At 34.6% G+C, this 16,769-nt stretch overlaps 1 protein-coding gene across 1 annotated transcript in view; it reads right to left on the reverse strand.

Moving 5' to 3' along the window:
• Positions 1–3,346: 3,346 nt before the first annotated feature.
• Positions 3,347–16,769, reverse strand: part of Smp_151510 (hypothetical protein) — a gene marked incomplete at both ends in the record, with an annotated part of 30,559 nt that continues 17,136 nt past the window's right edge. Inside the window, 9 exons of the mRNA XM_018797279.1 lie at positions 3,347–3,401; positions 4,705–4,788; positions 4,918–5,129; positions 6,182–6,277; positions 6,961–7,077; positions 8,709–8,806; positions 9,410–9,528; positions 11,280–11,637; positions 13,447–13,664. Coding sequence (XP_018652336.1) covers positions 3,347–3,401; positions 4,705–4,788; positions 4,918–5,129; positions 6,182–6,277; positions 6,961–7,077; positions 8,709–8,806; positions 9,410–9,528; positions 11,280–11,637; positions 13,447–13,664 — 1,357 coding nt within the window. The remainder of the gene's footprint in view (positions 3,402–4,704; positions 4,789–4,917; positions 5,130–6,181; positions 6,278–6,960; positions 7,078–8,708; positions 8,807–9,409; positions 9,529–11,279; positions 11,638–13,446; positions 13,665–16,769) is intronic.

Raw genomic sequence — 16,769 nt, forward strand, 5'->3', positions numbered from 1 at the left:
ATATTTCTTGTGTTTCATTTACTATAAATTTCAAACTTATCATTATCACGTTTATCCTTGAAAAGGATAAACTAAACTACCCTTTGGTTTCGTTAAGTTCGATCTTCTAACTTAGTATAAAAACTAGATAATCTGAATAGATTAAATAGAGTCACTTGAACTATTTGAGTCGAATTTCAGTATTTAGTCTACATTTTGCAAGCGGCAAACACAAAGTAGCATTCAAGCAACAAACCAAAGTAGTTAAGTAGTCTGATTTCTGATATCTTCAATGCAATACAAATTTACTCCGAGTAATGCTATTGACGAGGTTGTGGCATGTGTGTAACTGACTCGCTTGCCACTCGTAAGTTTACACCGCTAATCCCTCAGTATCCTGCGTGTTAGTCCGATTTGTTGGTGCAGCTGTGACAGTCGTCAATACCGTTATCATGGTTCAGCTCAGAATTATGTGAAAGATAATATATCAAACTCGCACTGTTTTTCGGAAGAAGTGCACTCACTCTTGTGTCATTCTAGATTTCGCTTTTTGTCCGTTTATATCGTGCTACTGTATCAGAATATGCTTATTTTTGTAAATCGTCAACAGAATCTCGTTAAATTATATATTTGCTCCTGTTTCGAAGCGTAAACGTAAAATCCTAAATACATTTCTTGTTTAAAGCTTTTTTACACTGACTTCTGGAGAATATCGGTTTCTTACTTTTTATGTGAGCACTTTGGGATACTACAGCCTTATACCACTGATCCCTACGAATGCTGGTAAGTTAACTGATTTTGCTGTGAATGTAGTTATAATTCGACATATCAGACTTGTTTATAGAGATGCCAATAGTTAGGCGTAACCATTTAAAGATTAGGCATACACTGATCGGTCAGTAATTAAACTACAATAATGCTGTTTAGTAGGACTACAAAAACTGTGTCATTAAAAACGAATTGGTTTTAAGGTGATAGAAAAGATTTGTAGTTCGGGTGGATGATTGTGTTCTCTGAATTTGATGGTTAAATCGTGAAGCGTTCATTGTTATTCTGTGACGTTTGTACCAGGAATGTTGTTGAAAAGAAAAATGAAAGATTCACAATTAAACCATTAAACTCAGAGAAAAGAACTCCAAAAAAAACGAACTGATTTCCCTCAAAGTACGTTTATGCTTAGTTTATCAGAAAGTATGAGTTGTAAACTAACAAAATTGATGTTTTTACAATTGAAAAGAATCATGGGGATATCTGATTTATCATCTAATAATTAATCATATTTCTGAGTATTGAAGATCGCTCATCTGGCCACTGAACTCATTTATATTACACAACATTAGGAGCTATAATTTTCTGAGCAGCCTACACCTCGAGTCAATGTTCAACCACCTTATTTGTTATTGAGTCATATCGAAGTAATTCTAGTCACTGGTACGTGCTTATTCTTTGAGGTTCATCCTTAAATGTGACGAGACTTTGCTTTACCATAAATAGATCCTTTTCTTCCTAAATTCCTTGTTTGATGAAATGTTTGGGTGCTAGGTAGTACCCTATTTATATGGATAATTAACTCGACTGGTCTGTTTAATCTCGATATAATTTATTTTCGACTAATTAGTCGTTGAAATGGACGCAAGCTTTTGAGAAATTCACATTCTTTACTAAACCAGATGTGCAAACATGTGGTAGTTTGACTTTAAAAGCTTCAGCTAACCCAGCGACTACTTTTATCTAGTAAAAATTAGCTGCTAATATCCATCATGAGTGTAGATATTCGTAAGGATCTAGTAATAATATAGTCTCAATATTCGAATCCTATTCTCATTTTTTTCCCATATCATTCAATAAAAATACATAATTCATCAGGATATATTTCGTGTTCATGTCTCTGTTTTATCCTTTTTTTTACATAGAATTTCCAGCTGTCATATCCATCTATCTAGCACATACATGCATTCATTGGCTTATCTTATTTCGTATTCTTCCCATAAACAATAAAAATAATCGCGAAAAAAGTATATCTGATCAATCAAGATCACAGCATATCATACAAAAAATTGGTTGTCTACATTTATGGGGTCTTATATTGTTATTTATATTCACAAAAATAATTCTACCGTTAACTTATTTGGGACAACGTTTACCTTACCTACCATTAATGCTTACTTCAGTCTACACAGCAATTGGATTATTTTGTTCTTTTCTAATATTTCTATGGTCATCAAAAAACTTTTATTGTTTACCAAATATGCTGACAGAATCACTAGAAAAGGTAAATAAGACTGAAAAGAAAAACCAATGACAACAGTAATTCCAGCTAACGTAACAGGGAAAGGGTATTTTGTACTAATCTGTTCATGTTTGTAATTTTTATTTTTTTTATTCGAAAATGATTTGTATGAAAAAAACATGTAGACTTTCATTCTGTTTTAGTAAATTTAAATACTGGCTAACAGCGTAATCCAGGATGTGCATTTCGTCTTACTTAGGACCTGTCAGATGGATATACCTGCATCTTAGTATTGATTTTCACATGGAGACTTAAAGCCAAAACGTTACGCTACAAACGTCAAGCGCTTTATTCGCTGAAAGTTATATTTTGAGTCTCCAGTGTCGACTGTTTGCCGTAAATATTTTCGATGCTTAATTGAGCAAAACAGAATGGGTAACAGATGCATAAGATAACTTCATATAGTGTAGTAACTTTGGTATTGGCTATTACCTCATTTAAATAAATCACATCCTATTTGGGCCGCCATTTTTATACCCTCAGTTGTGCTGACTTAAAATTGGTGTCGTGGCATAGAAGAAAGCTGAAAAGGGCTAGCTTCTGTTGGTCCTTCACGACTCCCTGGCTGGGGTCCGAGAGATAGTGCAACACAGTGGCTAGAGACGTTATCGGATATGGCTCAGAATAGAAGCCAGTGGCGATCCTGCCGCAACCTTCTTTTACTTTCTACATAAAGAGTGGTTCTAACTTTCTTAACTGAAAGAGTCTTCTGGTTGTACATTTCAGTCCGCCTTATCTTTTCATCCCTTCTCTTCCTACTTTCATTATTTTGTGTGGCGCATATGTATCTGGTGCCCTTTTGTACCAATATATATGTGTTTAAATAAATAAATAAAATCATGATTGTTAAGAACAAACTGTGGAATTAAACTTGGGATTTATATGTATTGGTATCCGAGTTTATCTGCTTGAACTCAGAGTGTAATTGAAAATAATTTTTGTTTACCATGTGTAATTTACTGTCTTATAAAAATTTCCCAAATAGCCAAGTTCATCCTCTGTATGGGAGTTAAACTAATTCAGAATGCAACTTGTAGATAAATGTGTATTTACAGGGAAAACAGTACAAAATATAGATCACAATGTGTTAAACGCGAAAGCGATACTCTGACTAAGCGCTGTTCCAAGACATCTAAGAAAGATTGAGTAAATTAAAAAAATCCCTTAATCATTTGAATCAAAATGATTACTTTTTTATGGTCAAATAAGAATCATATAAACATTTCTGAATCTGAAACTTCAATAACCATGATAATTATGTTGTGTTGTACGCTGTTTTGTGGCGAATAAGAATTCGACAGCTATACAGGAACACTATTACTTAATAATAAGTAACAGTGAGTCGGTGGTCAAGACATTCGACTTTTAACTAGTCCCAGGTTCGAAACCCACTCCACCCAGTTCAAGTTTAGACACTTGGAGTGTGGCTTGAAGCGAAATGATAATCAAGTTATTGACTAAATTAATCGATTGACTCCCTCACCCGAATAGCTGGTTGGGCACACATATAAGAAGCTTGTGTATCAGAAGCCGATACCGCAAACCATAATACACATGATCTTGTGTCCTTAAACTACGCTAATTTATTAGATGTAAGTAAGTATAAATGTACTGAAGTCTCTCTATTGAAGGTCCAGTTGAAAAATATCTTAATGTGCCAAATGTATAATTTGATAAGACGAATAAAAAAGGTTTACATTAAAACATTTGTTGTGCATCTTACTACAAATGTATATTTTTATCGGATTACTATACTGACTAAATTTCGTTATTACTAATTACAGCAGATTAACTGAATCCAAGCAGTACACTGAATCGCACAAGCTACATGATGACTTTGCCAATGTTGATCAGTTGATAATAAGCAGAAAACTGTGGATTTAGATAACGCGCTAGTTGGTTAATATCTTTAATTTTAAGGTATGAATGTTTCCGTTGGAGCTCGAATTCTCGTCATGGTCAGAGAAGTTACTTCACTGAATTATTTGTTAGTTATATGCAAGGTAGAACTTAAAACATATATGAGCTGGTTCGAGTTGTCACACAATATCAGTACATCTGGATGAAATTATCAAGACGAATGCCAGAGTAATAGAGATGGTAAGAGGAATCAATGACAGTAGTAGCAAAGATTGAGGATTGAAAATATGATTCGGTAAGCGAGAATGAATTCGTGGAATAAAAAGTATACGTATTTATAAGACAAATACTAGATGCATCTACGCTATTGCTAATGATTCACAACCATTTCATCCAACATTCCTGATCATTGGTCACGATAATCTTGCGAAATCCAATCAGGTAATTTATACCTATCTAAACGGGTCAGCATGACAGTCAACGACATCATGGATTGATGCCACATCTTAGTTTGATTGCCCCTAGTCTTTCAACAAAAGACATTGATGTTATTAGTTTAAAAACGTTTCACATACCGATTACTATCTGCTGGTTTCAACTCTGCCAACATATTACCCTTGCCTGACATTGTCGGCTGTTTATCATAGGCATCCATTAAACTGAAAAACAAGAAATAAATAGTTTACTTACCACAAGAATTAGTAGAAACAGACAGGTAACGCACAAAAAACATGAAACTACGGTGATCATTGAATGGCGAAATAATTCCCAGATGAAAAACAACTTACATGCAAGGAGTAGGATATTTTTCCATAATTGAAGTGATTTTTGGACCAGAACATCCAGGAATCTGCATTAAATGTTTCGCAAAAATATCACGTATACTTGGATCCGGTGATTTATTTGCAAGTTTAACAAACTCACACCAACCCAATGCATTGACAGTGTTTAACTTGAAAGGTATATCATTAGATTTTTTATAATTAACGTACAAATCACTCTGTAAAGTTAATAACAGAAAGAATATTTATCGATAGTTATTGTAGACTGCTCACAGTAAACAAACTGATGAATATCTTAATGTATTAAATAACTGTTTAAGCTTCAGAAGTCTAATTTTGCATGTTATTAAACATAAGACACTCAAACCTTGAGTCCCAAATCCATATTTCATGAACACAATGAAGGTAAAATTGGCCAGCTGATACACAATGGGAACCAGAACTTGAATGCTTTAGTTACAGCTATAGAGAATCAAACTGCTCAATTCCATAAGGAATAGTGTAATGCAAAAAGATAATATCATGCATTTGTCATATTGTAATGTTGATGGATAGAACATAACTAACATATGTTAATTAAAAATGTGGTACGGAGAAGGAAAAAGGACATAGAGACTTCTGATTATTCCTGACAGATTTTAAAACGTAATAAGAAAAACTATATGTTAAGATTACACTGCAATTAGCTAGTGAAGATAATCTATAAATTTGTCATCTATTTTGATGAAATTGCACGCGGACAGCTGGATGAACACAACAAAACATCCATACAACGTGGATAAAAAGTTATCAACTTTTTTGAGTGTTATAACATTTTCTATTTTCTGAAAAAATGATTCACACTGTCCTCTATAAGTCAGTATAAGATGTGATTTTTATTGACTGTATTTATTGAAATATATGTATTTGAATGGGGAAACGAAAAAATGACTATCCAAAACTAGGGTGAATGTAATAATTGTTTTGTTTGTCTTCCATCGGGTATATATGTTTGTGTTTTGTAGTTGATATGCAACCACTGAATGCCCTTTATTTACATATGTATATGAAGTATAGAAGTAAATAGATCTTTCGTCTTTACCCATTCATGATCGAAATCGAAAACCCAGGTGGTTTAGACAAGAAACCCAATGATCGAAGTAGGTAATGATAATTACTCAATGTCAACAATAACTGTCCTAATTATTGATAAGAATAAATCTAAACACGTATGATCACTGCAATGGTCAATATATTCTCTAAGTTAATTAGACATTATAAAATAACTTACTGAAACACGTGACTGAAGTCTTCGCGAAAGTGCAGCGAGTAAATCTACAGTATCTTCATGACTTTTAGTTGTCATAATATGTAAACCATCGATCATCTATAAAATATAGTACAATTAATTATCAGTACAACTAAATGAAATAAATGGAATCTACATACATACACCTAATACTTATAGCAATGAGTGCCATATTTAAAGCATTGTATACCACTAACTTGGATGTTGGTGGAAAATAAAAAACATGACATTACGTCAATGCAAGATTCTATGATACCTATTACGAAACATTACAAAATTTCGGATAACAGCTTCTATGATAACTTATCATCTAGATATCTCCGGGTCCAATTTAGACTTAAACGCAGGTTATATCAATTCAAAGGTGATGACCACACACGTTACATGATGTGCTAAGGTTGTACGATAGATCATATGGAATCGTGGGTGAGTTGTAATGAGTAATAGGATGGTTTAATTAACAAAAATCACTACTCGTTAGGTCACAGTGATTATCAATACCTAGAATTACACATAACTTATAAGTATGATTATTTTTGTAAATGTGCCTTTCAATGCAATTTATTTTCAAATTGTTAAGTCGAATAGTAACTGAGTCGGGAAGGAGGTCATATCACAGGTCACGAGATCATCCTAACTAGTTAATAGTGTCCTCCTTTTTGAGGCGAGGGTGTTGTTTACGAAATTGAGATGAAAAGCTAATGTTCTAGATATACTTTATATCCCTTCAAGCAATTATCACACATTAACAATTAACTTACTTGTGCATTTGAAATTGCTTGTATTAAAACATCATAAGAGACTTTCTGATTATGCATCATTGGACATTCTTCAATCAAATAAATCAACTGTAATAAACCTGTACGTTTTAAACGATACTACATGGAAATTGAATGGAATTTTTTTTAAAAAAAAGATAAGATACAATATTCATTTAAAAAAGTGGTAGATTCAAAAAACTTTATTTTCCAAATAGAACAAACTATTTGGCAAGCAATTACACCTTACGTCGTGAGTTTCAAAATTACTCTCTCTCGAATCATATTATGTATCCCTAATGATTCTTTTTACTACAGCTAATACTGTTACTGTGATATGTGTTACTGATATCGACAGGTATAAGTAGTATATATCACCAATTGAAAGTGGAATACTTGGCGGCAGAAGGTTGAGAAAATCGAAGAGAAGAGAAAGAGAACAGAGAGTAATTGGTATGGAAACGAAGGAATAACAAAGTCTGAGACAAATGATGGATATTTTGCATAGTAAGTGTTACTGTATGGATCTCAGATTTTACCGAGATATTCTGTAATGTTGTATTAAAATACGTTTAGTTTTCCCCACCGGTGTTCTCGTTCACTACATTACTATTTGTACTACTGTAGAATTTGTCCTGGTCACTACATCCTATTGTGTTGATATAGTGTGGCAACTTGAATAAATGCACATGTGTGTGAGGTTCCAAGTTACGTATTGCTAACTGATTTTTTATTAATTAGTAACCAGCAGTGGTGTTAGTCGATTTTACGAAAGATTATGCGTCACATAGATATATACAATTCTGTTTATAGATCAGAGGGGGTTTTGTGGAGAATTTAGTATTTTTCACTGTTGAAAGCGTGAGTCAATTGAAGCTAGACCACCACCGAAAACCTGGAAGCACTGGACGGCTGTTTCGTCCTATTATGGGACTCCTCAGCAGTGCGCATCCACGATCCCGCACTCGCGAGGTTCGAACCCAGGACCTACCAGTCTCGAGCCAAAGCCCTTAACCGATAGACCACTGAGCCGGCATCCAACGGTGTTAATGTCTGTTTATAACATTCGTTTGTTATGAACATTGAGGCTCTGATAATATTGGAAAGCTTTCATTCATTTCTGAATTAGAGGTTTGAAGCTGTAATTTACAAGTTGAAAGTAAAGTAGTTCAACCACTGTTTTCTCTTTTGAAAACTGAATAGTCTAGAGCAAGAACAAAATCAACAAACTACAACTGGTTGGTTATTAACAATAAAATAAATATGAACAATTCTTTTGAATTTAATTATCCCATCACAAACATGTATTAAACTATTCTAAAAAGAATCAAGGTATGAACAATAGATATTCAATTTAAAGTGGTGGGATAATGATTTGGAGTATTCCATTTTAAATCTTTGATACTTAGATTTGAACTTCACTCTATTTTATTCTTGTTTAAATATGCCTCAAATGAAATAACCCAAAGGAAAGTACATGAATCTGTAGCTAATTAGAGTTGCAGTAAAAATGGCATAAACTTAAGATGCGGTATATATACAGAGAATAAGTAGTACTGATCAAATCGTATATGGGGATGATCTCATAAACACTAAAGATAAAAGCAATGTTAGTACGAGGATGCATAAGGCTATCAAATATTAATAAAATAACCTCGTGAATACTGAGACGGAAAGTTGAAAGTGATAGTTGTGTGTATCTGTTTATTTATTAGAGATTCTATAACAGTAAAAATATATCCATCTTTTACCTTTTGTTCTCTGAATCGCCCATCAACGATGCTATGTGCTAAATCGTCCATTCTTTTGCGTTCAACAATCTGATCCAGTACAGCTTCCATTAAACAACCTAGAATACAACGAAATATCTAACTGGGTAATGATCTCTCTTTTCTGAATGTAATTCATTTCTCGTATCTGCATCAATAAAGTATTGAAGTTCGAATTTCGTAGCAACCCAGATTTTGCTTAAAATCTAATCACTAACGTCATATACTTGATGCAACCTGGCATCAGAGGCTATTTTACATGGTATGATTCATAATTAAACCAACGTTCACCCTACCTAATTCGGCTTAATTTGCAGCAAGACAAGTAGGTTTTAGTGAACGACTACAATTTTAATTCTGCGAAACCAATTAAAATCTGTAAAGTATGAAACCTTTACTGTGATGGAAACTGTCGATGATTACAGATGAGATTACAGTTGAGAATATTGGTTGTATCCTCTGATATGGATGGTCTAATTTCAGAGTTTTCATTGTTGTTCTGTACAAATTTACAATCATTTCATACAGGAGTGAACTATTCAATTGGTCCACAAGCGCTAAATCACTCTGTTCTGATGACATCGTCAGTGAAAGACTATCTTAGGACAACTTGGAAACTACACTAAATATTCATTTCAGTAACAGTCATTATAATGATATAATTGCATAAAACTACAAATTACCTGATTCATTTCGCCATCGTGCAATCCAAAGGAAATCCCCAACAGGAAGTGCTCTTGATTCACATCTGATATTGCACTTTTCAAAAACAGTTGGAAGCATTTGTCTTACTTTGTTAGACCTATGGTTTTTATTTTATAATTTAAACATAAAAATGTAAAATAATGAGTTAGTTAATAATAACATTATTTTTAGAAATACTATTGATGAAATTATTCATTTTTATATTGGTTGTTTGTATCCTCCCACTGATTTTTAGGACTGCGATTGATCAGTCTCATATTGTCATATGTGCATCTTGTGCGGGTTGCCTCGATATTCCCTTATGTCACAAGCATTATAAGCAGAGATGGATGGTGGTTAACAGTGGAATCCAGAACGCGCGTTTAGTCCTATTCGGGACTCATCAGTTAGATGTACATGCGTCCAGCTAGTGACTATCTGGACTCAGAAGCTAAGTGAATAACGCAATGGTGTTTGGACCAAACGGTACTGGGTTCGAGTCCTGGAGTGAACACCGACCCTGGGATGCAGGTACATCCAATTGACGAGTTCAAAAACTGTTACAACTACATAAAACGTGGTTTGACTATTTTAGTGATTAACACAGACTAAATTGATAATCTGACTCGATCAATGGAGGGAGAGAAAAAGAAAACATAGATTGGCAGATTAGGATTTATTTTACTAAGTATGAATACACTGTTTTTATTAATCCCACTGATACTGTTACTTTACTACGATGGTATTCATATCAATAACTTAATTTAGCTGTGATGATGTAGTGTAGCGATGCAAATTTGTGCTCAATTTTCAGTTGCTTATGACTAGTTGATATGTTTTATTCGCACTGTTTAATGGTCAGATGTCGAACAGATCTTTATCAAAAAACACATACCACTGATTAACTAATAACCTAATGTATGAATGTAATTCACTAAAATGGTGAGATTGGAAAGCTAAAACCAACAAATACTTAGCCTAGCATGCGTGTGAAGTCATGAAATTCACAGGTTTATGAATTCATTATAGACAATTTCGATATGAAACAGTAGAGAGGGATTTTTAGGACAAAATTGACCTTATTTCATTCTAATTAGGTTTTTATCACTAAATTATGTGTTTAACAGTGACTAGGTGGGTGAATAGAATACAATAGAACGAACCAAAAAATGATAACAGTTTGTGAAATCACTAGCTGTCAGATTGAGCTACGTCGGTGATTGTCAACTTTTTGGCTGAAGAGTGCGTGATAACCATACTCTGTGGTTGGAGATAAAAAGTTAAAGATCGGTCACGCTGGTGCATATGAATTCAATCTTTATTTTCTTCTAGACGTGGAGTTTTAATGATTTTAGTAAAGGGGAAATTTTTCAACTCACGTGGATGTTTTCATTGTTGTTGAGTTCTTCAAGTTAGCTAGTTTATAATTGTGTAGCTTTCATTTTCATTCTGGATAACATCATCGGTGCTTACTTTTTGTAGAAGAGAGCTTCTTAGTCGTTCTTACAAGCGCTATATCGGTTCGCTGTCTTCATGAAGGTATTTATTCTTTTCGAGTTATATATCTCAAGTTCGGATTTAGTTGCTTTACATCTTATTAACTGTTTGTCACCATATTTTTCTCAGTGTGACGAGATTTGAACCGATGATAGCTGTCAACCGCCTAACAACGAACAATTATATTAAAGTGTCATTATGTTCAATCAACCCAGATCTAGTTATTGAAATTTTGAAATAAGCCATTCAACATCCAACTACACATGTGTTACATAAATACTTCGGCTGATTTGTTTAAATTAATAAACCTATTTGTGAAGATTGACTATCAAAACCATATAAATACTGTTTAAGAGAAAAAAATGGACTCACCCGAAATTTTCACGAACATCAGCCAAAAGAATAATTTCATAAGAATTACCTGGAACGACAAGTGTTAATAATGATGACGACGAAATTTGGTGTTTTTGAGGTTCGACACCTACTGGGTTCGAACATTTTCTAGTACTAATGGTTTGTGGATTCGGAGGTTCACCAGATGCTTGTGAGCTATATTTGGTCATAGCACGATTTAATGAAAGCATTTCGGATGCGCTTGATAGACTCAGTTGACGGGTCAAAGTTGAAGGTGAGTGAGTAGGAGATTTTGGTTGCATCGTGGACTCTGATACTACCGAATTTGTACAGTTTCGACTTGATTTACTTGTGAGACCATTGTGTGAAACCGATTCTACAAAAGATAATTTTCAGAAAAAGTCAACATCTGTTGAACGACCAATGATACTACTGATAACTTAAAAAGGGATCTTGCTCTGTTTAATAGAGGGAGCAAAGTATTACATAATGAAACAAAGATAAATGGTTCAACAGTATACAGACTCTCAGTAGTTTATTTTTAGGAGTTACCCATGTTTGTCAACTGGGTACCGTAGTTAGAAGTCAAGAATTGTGGAAAGAGGTGAACGAAAATGACTGTTTCAATGGATAAATTTATTCACAGAATTCATAACATTATGATTGTAGTTGAAAGTAAAGGAGGCCTATATTCATTGACTTAACGATTGTTTCAATCATGAAAACGCAAGCGCTAATAACTAAAGGATCATTAATTATCAGAAGGGGTTTTGTGGAGATTTAGTATTTTCATAGTTGAAAGCGTGAGTCAATTGAAGCTAGACCACCACCGAAAACCTGGAAGCACTGGACGGCTGTTTCGTCCTATTATGGGACTCCTCAGCAGTGCGCATCCACGATCCCGCACTCGCTAGATTCGAACCCAGGACCTGCCAGTCTCGAGCCAGAGCCCTTAACCGATAGACCACTGAGCCGGCATCCAACGCTTTCAACTATGAAAGGATCATTAGATTAATGCTTCATTATCCTAGTTTGTGGCTCGGTTCAACACTGTGCACTCTCATGCGTGTACCACACAAAAGTAAAGCCAGAAGGTTAAGATCTCAGAGTGAACACATCATTCAGCCGCTAAGTTCTTATCCGGTGGTTTATACTTTTAAAACTTAATTATTTTAGAATAAATCACAATTGAGTTCCATACTCCTTGCACGACTGAAGTCACAGGTCAAAATTTCGCACTAATACGTTGAAAAGTTCATTTTGAAGTTTGTCATCAATAGTCATACGGTTTTTTTATCTGATAGTATATGGATGCTTTTTTAATTCGAATGTTACTGACATTGTGGTGCATGCTACATATATTGACAAATGTAAGTAGTACGTAACATCAGTCAGAAGTGGAATGCTTGTCAAAAGAAGTTTGAGAAGACTGAACTGAAGAGAACAGAAAGGAATTGGATTAAAACCAGAATTGGGAGAATGAAGGATGTAAAGGACAATTGGAATAAGATGTGTAAATTATTTATTTAATGTTTGATTTTCACATTTTGGTAAACCACTGTGTCATTGTGCAGTAAACAAGATATATTTGCTTTTCCCACCTGAGTCTTCGTTCCTTATAACTTGCAATGGAAACCAAGAAAACTAATGAGTGTTGAATTTATGGATTGAATAGGTCACAGACTAGTCTCAGTTGGTATACAACTGAAAGTCAGGGAGAACTGAACGAATGTTTGATCCTAATATTGGACTACTCAGCAGTCCACACTTATGGTACTATTACGCAACAAACCCAGAACGCTAAGGTCTTGTATGAAACACTTAATCATTAGCATCATTGCGACAGAGTCTAATGATACAACTTGTGATATGGTGCAGAAGTCATCCAATGGCATATGCGACAATTGTTTTATTCCCGACACGGTTCAACTATATCAGTCACGACTGTTTACTAGGAATTTCGTGAAACTTTGAAGTAAGTTGCTAGTGAGTTGGCTATCATATCATATATGGAAAAATTATGTGGAGATTGGCTCAATTTGTAGCTTTGATTTGTCAGAGACTAATTTCATTTGGAAGTTGTTTAAATAACTGTATACACAAATGTATCATTTAAAAATGAATTATGACTGAGATCTATAATTTTTTTCACAGCGATGAATCCAAAGGACAGTAAGTTGATTACCTTGAGATTTGCATCGTTTAATTCCAGTCTCCAGATTAGTTGAGTTATTAACTTTTGATATTGGTTTAAATGTGAAAGTAGTTGAAGACGTAGTTAGCATCGCACTGCTACTGGTTGTATCGATAGATTTTATACTTGATATAGGATTTGTACACAGATTAGGCGCATTAGGATCAAGTAAGTAAGCATACGTATATGTCATACCATTTTCTGTTAACCTGCTCCAGAGAGTGAGAAAGGGATAAAAATAGAAAATAATAGAATACTGAATAACAAATGTTATTATTTGTCACTGTAATACTATTCGTAATTTACTAATACAGCTGAGTCATTATTTGTTTGTGTGAAAGCCAGTGATAAGGTACAACTGCCCAAGCCAAAGTAGATTAGGTGTAGCTTAAATCTATGATCAACTAGTTGAAAACCGAGTGCATAAAAACCTTTAATTCATGCCTCAAAAGATAATAAAAGCTGCATATGCAAGGCATTTATCACGTCAATCAAGTGAACACGATCCACTATCGCCAAATAACACAAACTATTTAAATTTATAAGATGTTTATTGTTATGTTGCAATCGAAAACCAGTAGCTTGTTCGCTGTGCATCGATACATAAAGTGCCCTGAATTCATTTTCTATAAGATTTATGGTGTGCACAACTTGAATGATAAGATTTCACTGTTTCTAACAACTATAATCATTCTGTGACTTAAAACCAAAAATTGTAAAAAAGATAACTTGACAAGTCATCACCTGAAAGTAAGTAGTATAATTAAAGATAATTTGGAGAACATTGATAACTATCGAAATTTAATACAGTGTCCTGATAGAAGTTGCTTAGTTATTGAGAGATCTGAAAGTTTTATAGACGATCACACAAGAGGAGCGTAGAAGTACCCAGTGCTTAATATGAGATAATTATTTAGACGGATCTATGATTCCCAAGACAGAAGTACCATCAATTAATCTTATTAAGTTTATTTTTGTTTACGTTATATGAATAAATTCTGGTAAAATAGACAACATAGAATTGTGCGACACTAAAGAAACGGTCATAGTATGAAAATGTGCAAGAAATGATAACCATATAACCAATAAATAAATGGACAAAAGAAGTATTTAATGAGTTTGCAATGGTAGTTGGAAGTAGTTGGCAGGAAACCCTGGACCTAGATTTCATGCTATTTGACACTCGCCACCAAGGTGTACCTGTAGTCTTGAGGGAACAGATGCTTCCTGGCGCATGTGACTCCGCGTCACCCAGCTTCACAACCAGAGACGTTACCATTGAGCTATCCGGGCCGCGCCTGGGATTCTATAAGACTGAGATGTATTTCCAATTGATTGACGATTGCCAAAGAGCAGGAAACCTGAGTTCAGGGTTTTCTTTCGACTATCACCAACTACCAATTTACATTTCAGCATGATGCACGCGATATCGAGTATCTTACTTTTATGAAGAACGTTATCGAAAACTGAAGCATGAACAACTATTGACTTTTATTCGGAAAAATATTTGGTAAAGTCTCAAGACATTGAGTTGTGTAATTTTCCCTTACAATTCAGGAGTTGTGATGGACTGATAGAAGGGAGTTTACGATGTCATGTAACAAACTTGCTACCTTTGCGGGTAAAACCCACTCGAGAGATGGCAATTTAGCAAACATTACAGAAGCTACTGGGATGATATTCGTAAAATACGTCCAAGCCAATGAAACCAGTGTTTGAAGACGATAGATCAGTTAATTTAGATTTCAGAATAAAATGTAATCATGGAACAATATCATTACAAATACTTTACAAATTATGTGGATTTGTCGACAATATTCACATAAAAAAAGAGCATGGAACAGTTTTCAATCTGATTAGGGTTTACGGATTTCTGTACACAAACCTAAATGATTTATAAGGTGCAAAGAATTATTAGGTTTAAACTAGATAGACCCATGAAATAGTAATGGTCAGAGTAATATGTAGCAAATTTCATAAAGTGTGCTTTATTAGGTGTTCAGCCATAAACAATATATGTGGATATTAACCGAATGTAGTCCAGAGGTCATATCTGATGGTAAACTTATGCTCAAATAACTATTTCAATTACATAGCATTGTTTGTTTGGATCTTCCCATTGATGTTTTAGGACTGCAACTGGTCAGTCTCTAATTGGCATATGTGCATACTGTGCGTATTGTCTCGATATAACCTAAATTCACAAGCATGGTAAGCAAAGATAGATAGCGGCTAGCACATATGCCAATTAGAGACTGACCAGTTGCAGTCCTAAAAACATCAATTGGGAGATCCAAACAAAAAATGCTAAGTAAATTTCAACTTCACCCCATTGCACAAGCAAGTGGCTATCAGGACTCAGTGGCCGAGTGGATAACGCGATGGCGTTTGAAGCGAAAGGTAATGGGTTCGAGCCCCAGAGTGAACATCACCTCTGAGATGCAGGTACATCCAGCTGACGAGTCCCAAATAGGACGAAACGCGCGTCCTGGATTCCACTGCTAGCCACTATCTATCTTTGCTTATTTCAATTACAGTTTTGAGCGGTTGCAAAAAATCATCGTTATCAATAGTCAAGAAAAAAAGGTTACTAAAACTGTGTTTGATAAGAAGCGAAAACCTAAATCAATAGTATCACAAGTTGAAGTTCTCACAACCATTATTATTAACATGAGGCTTCACAACTCAGTATTATTGCGATGTGACACTGTCACTCAATTGATACTTGTTCTTATGAATTAGTTTGTCTTGTGAAATACTACAAATATACTGTGATGTTTCTTTATTTCACTGACATAAAAGCTCCCTTTTAAGGTCATGTTCTCTATGTTTCTTGCCCTCATGTAGCTGTCAACATTGCTGTGTTGTTGTGTGTCAGTCATTAATTGATTAATCTAGTCGGATTAGGTTTAATACCTTATTAGAAGTATTTTCTACTGTCCTAGTTTTGAACCTAAACTTATAGAAATTGTAGAACTTCAAAGAAGCTGATTGTGTAATCTGTTGTTTTCCTTGAATGCATACTATTGGACAAACGAAAAGTGAGGATTAGTACCATAAGAAGGCAGATAGATGTTGAAGATATTCTAGATGAATTCAGTGTATATAAGCAAATTAAAGTTAGTGATACCCCCAAATGCCCTGGTACGGCCGAGAGTGGGGAGAGTCCGCTCTCCCTCTCCAAATGCTCTCACATGGCCACGCGTATATAGCCCCTGCCAGGGAAGTCCTACTCACTGCCTTCTCGTACTACAGGTGTTGTTCACAAAAGTGAGAGAACGAAAAGCGAATGTCCGGCGCTTTAACCGGGTTGG

The sequence above is a fragment of the Schistosoma mansoni genome, chromosome 4, assembly GCF_000237925.1.
Source record: "Schistosoma mansoni strain Puerto Rico chromosome 4, complete genome".
Classification (NCBI taxonomy): domain Eukaryota; kingdom Metazoa; phylum Platyhelminthes; class Trematoda; order Strigeidida; family Schistosomatidae; genus Schistosoma; species Schistosoma mansoni.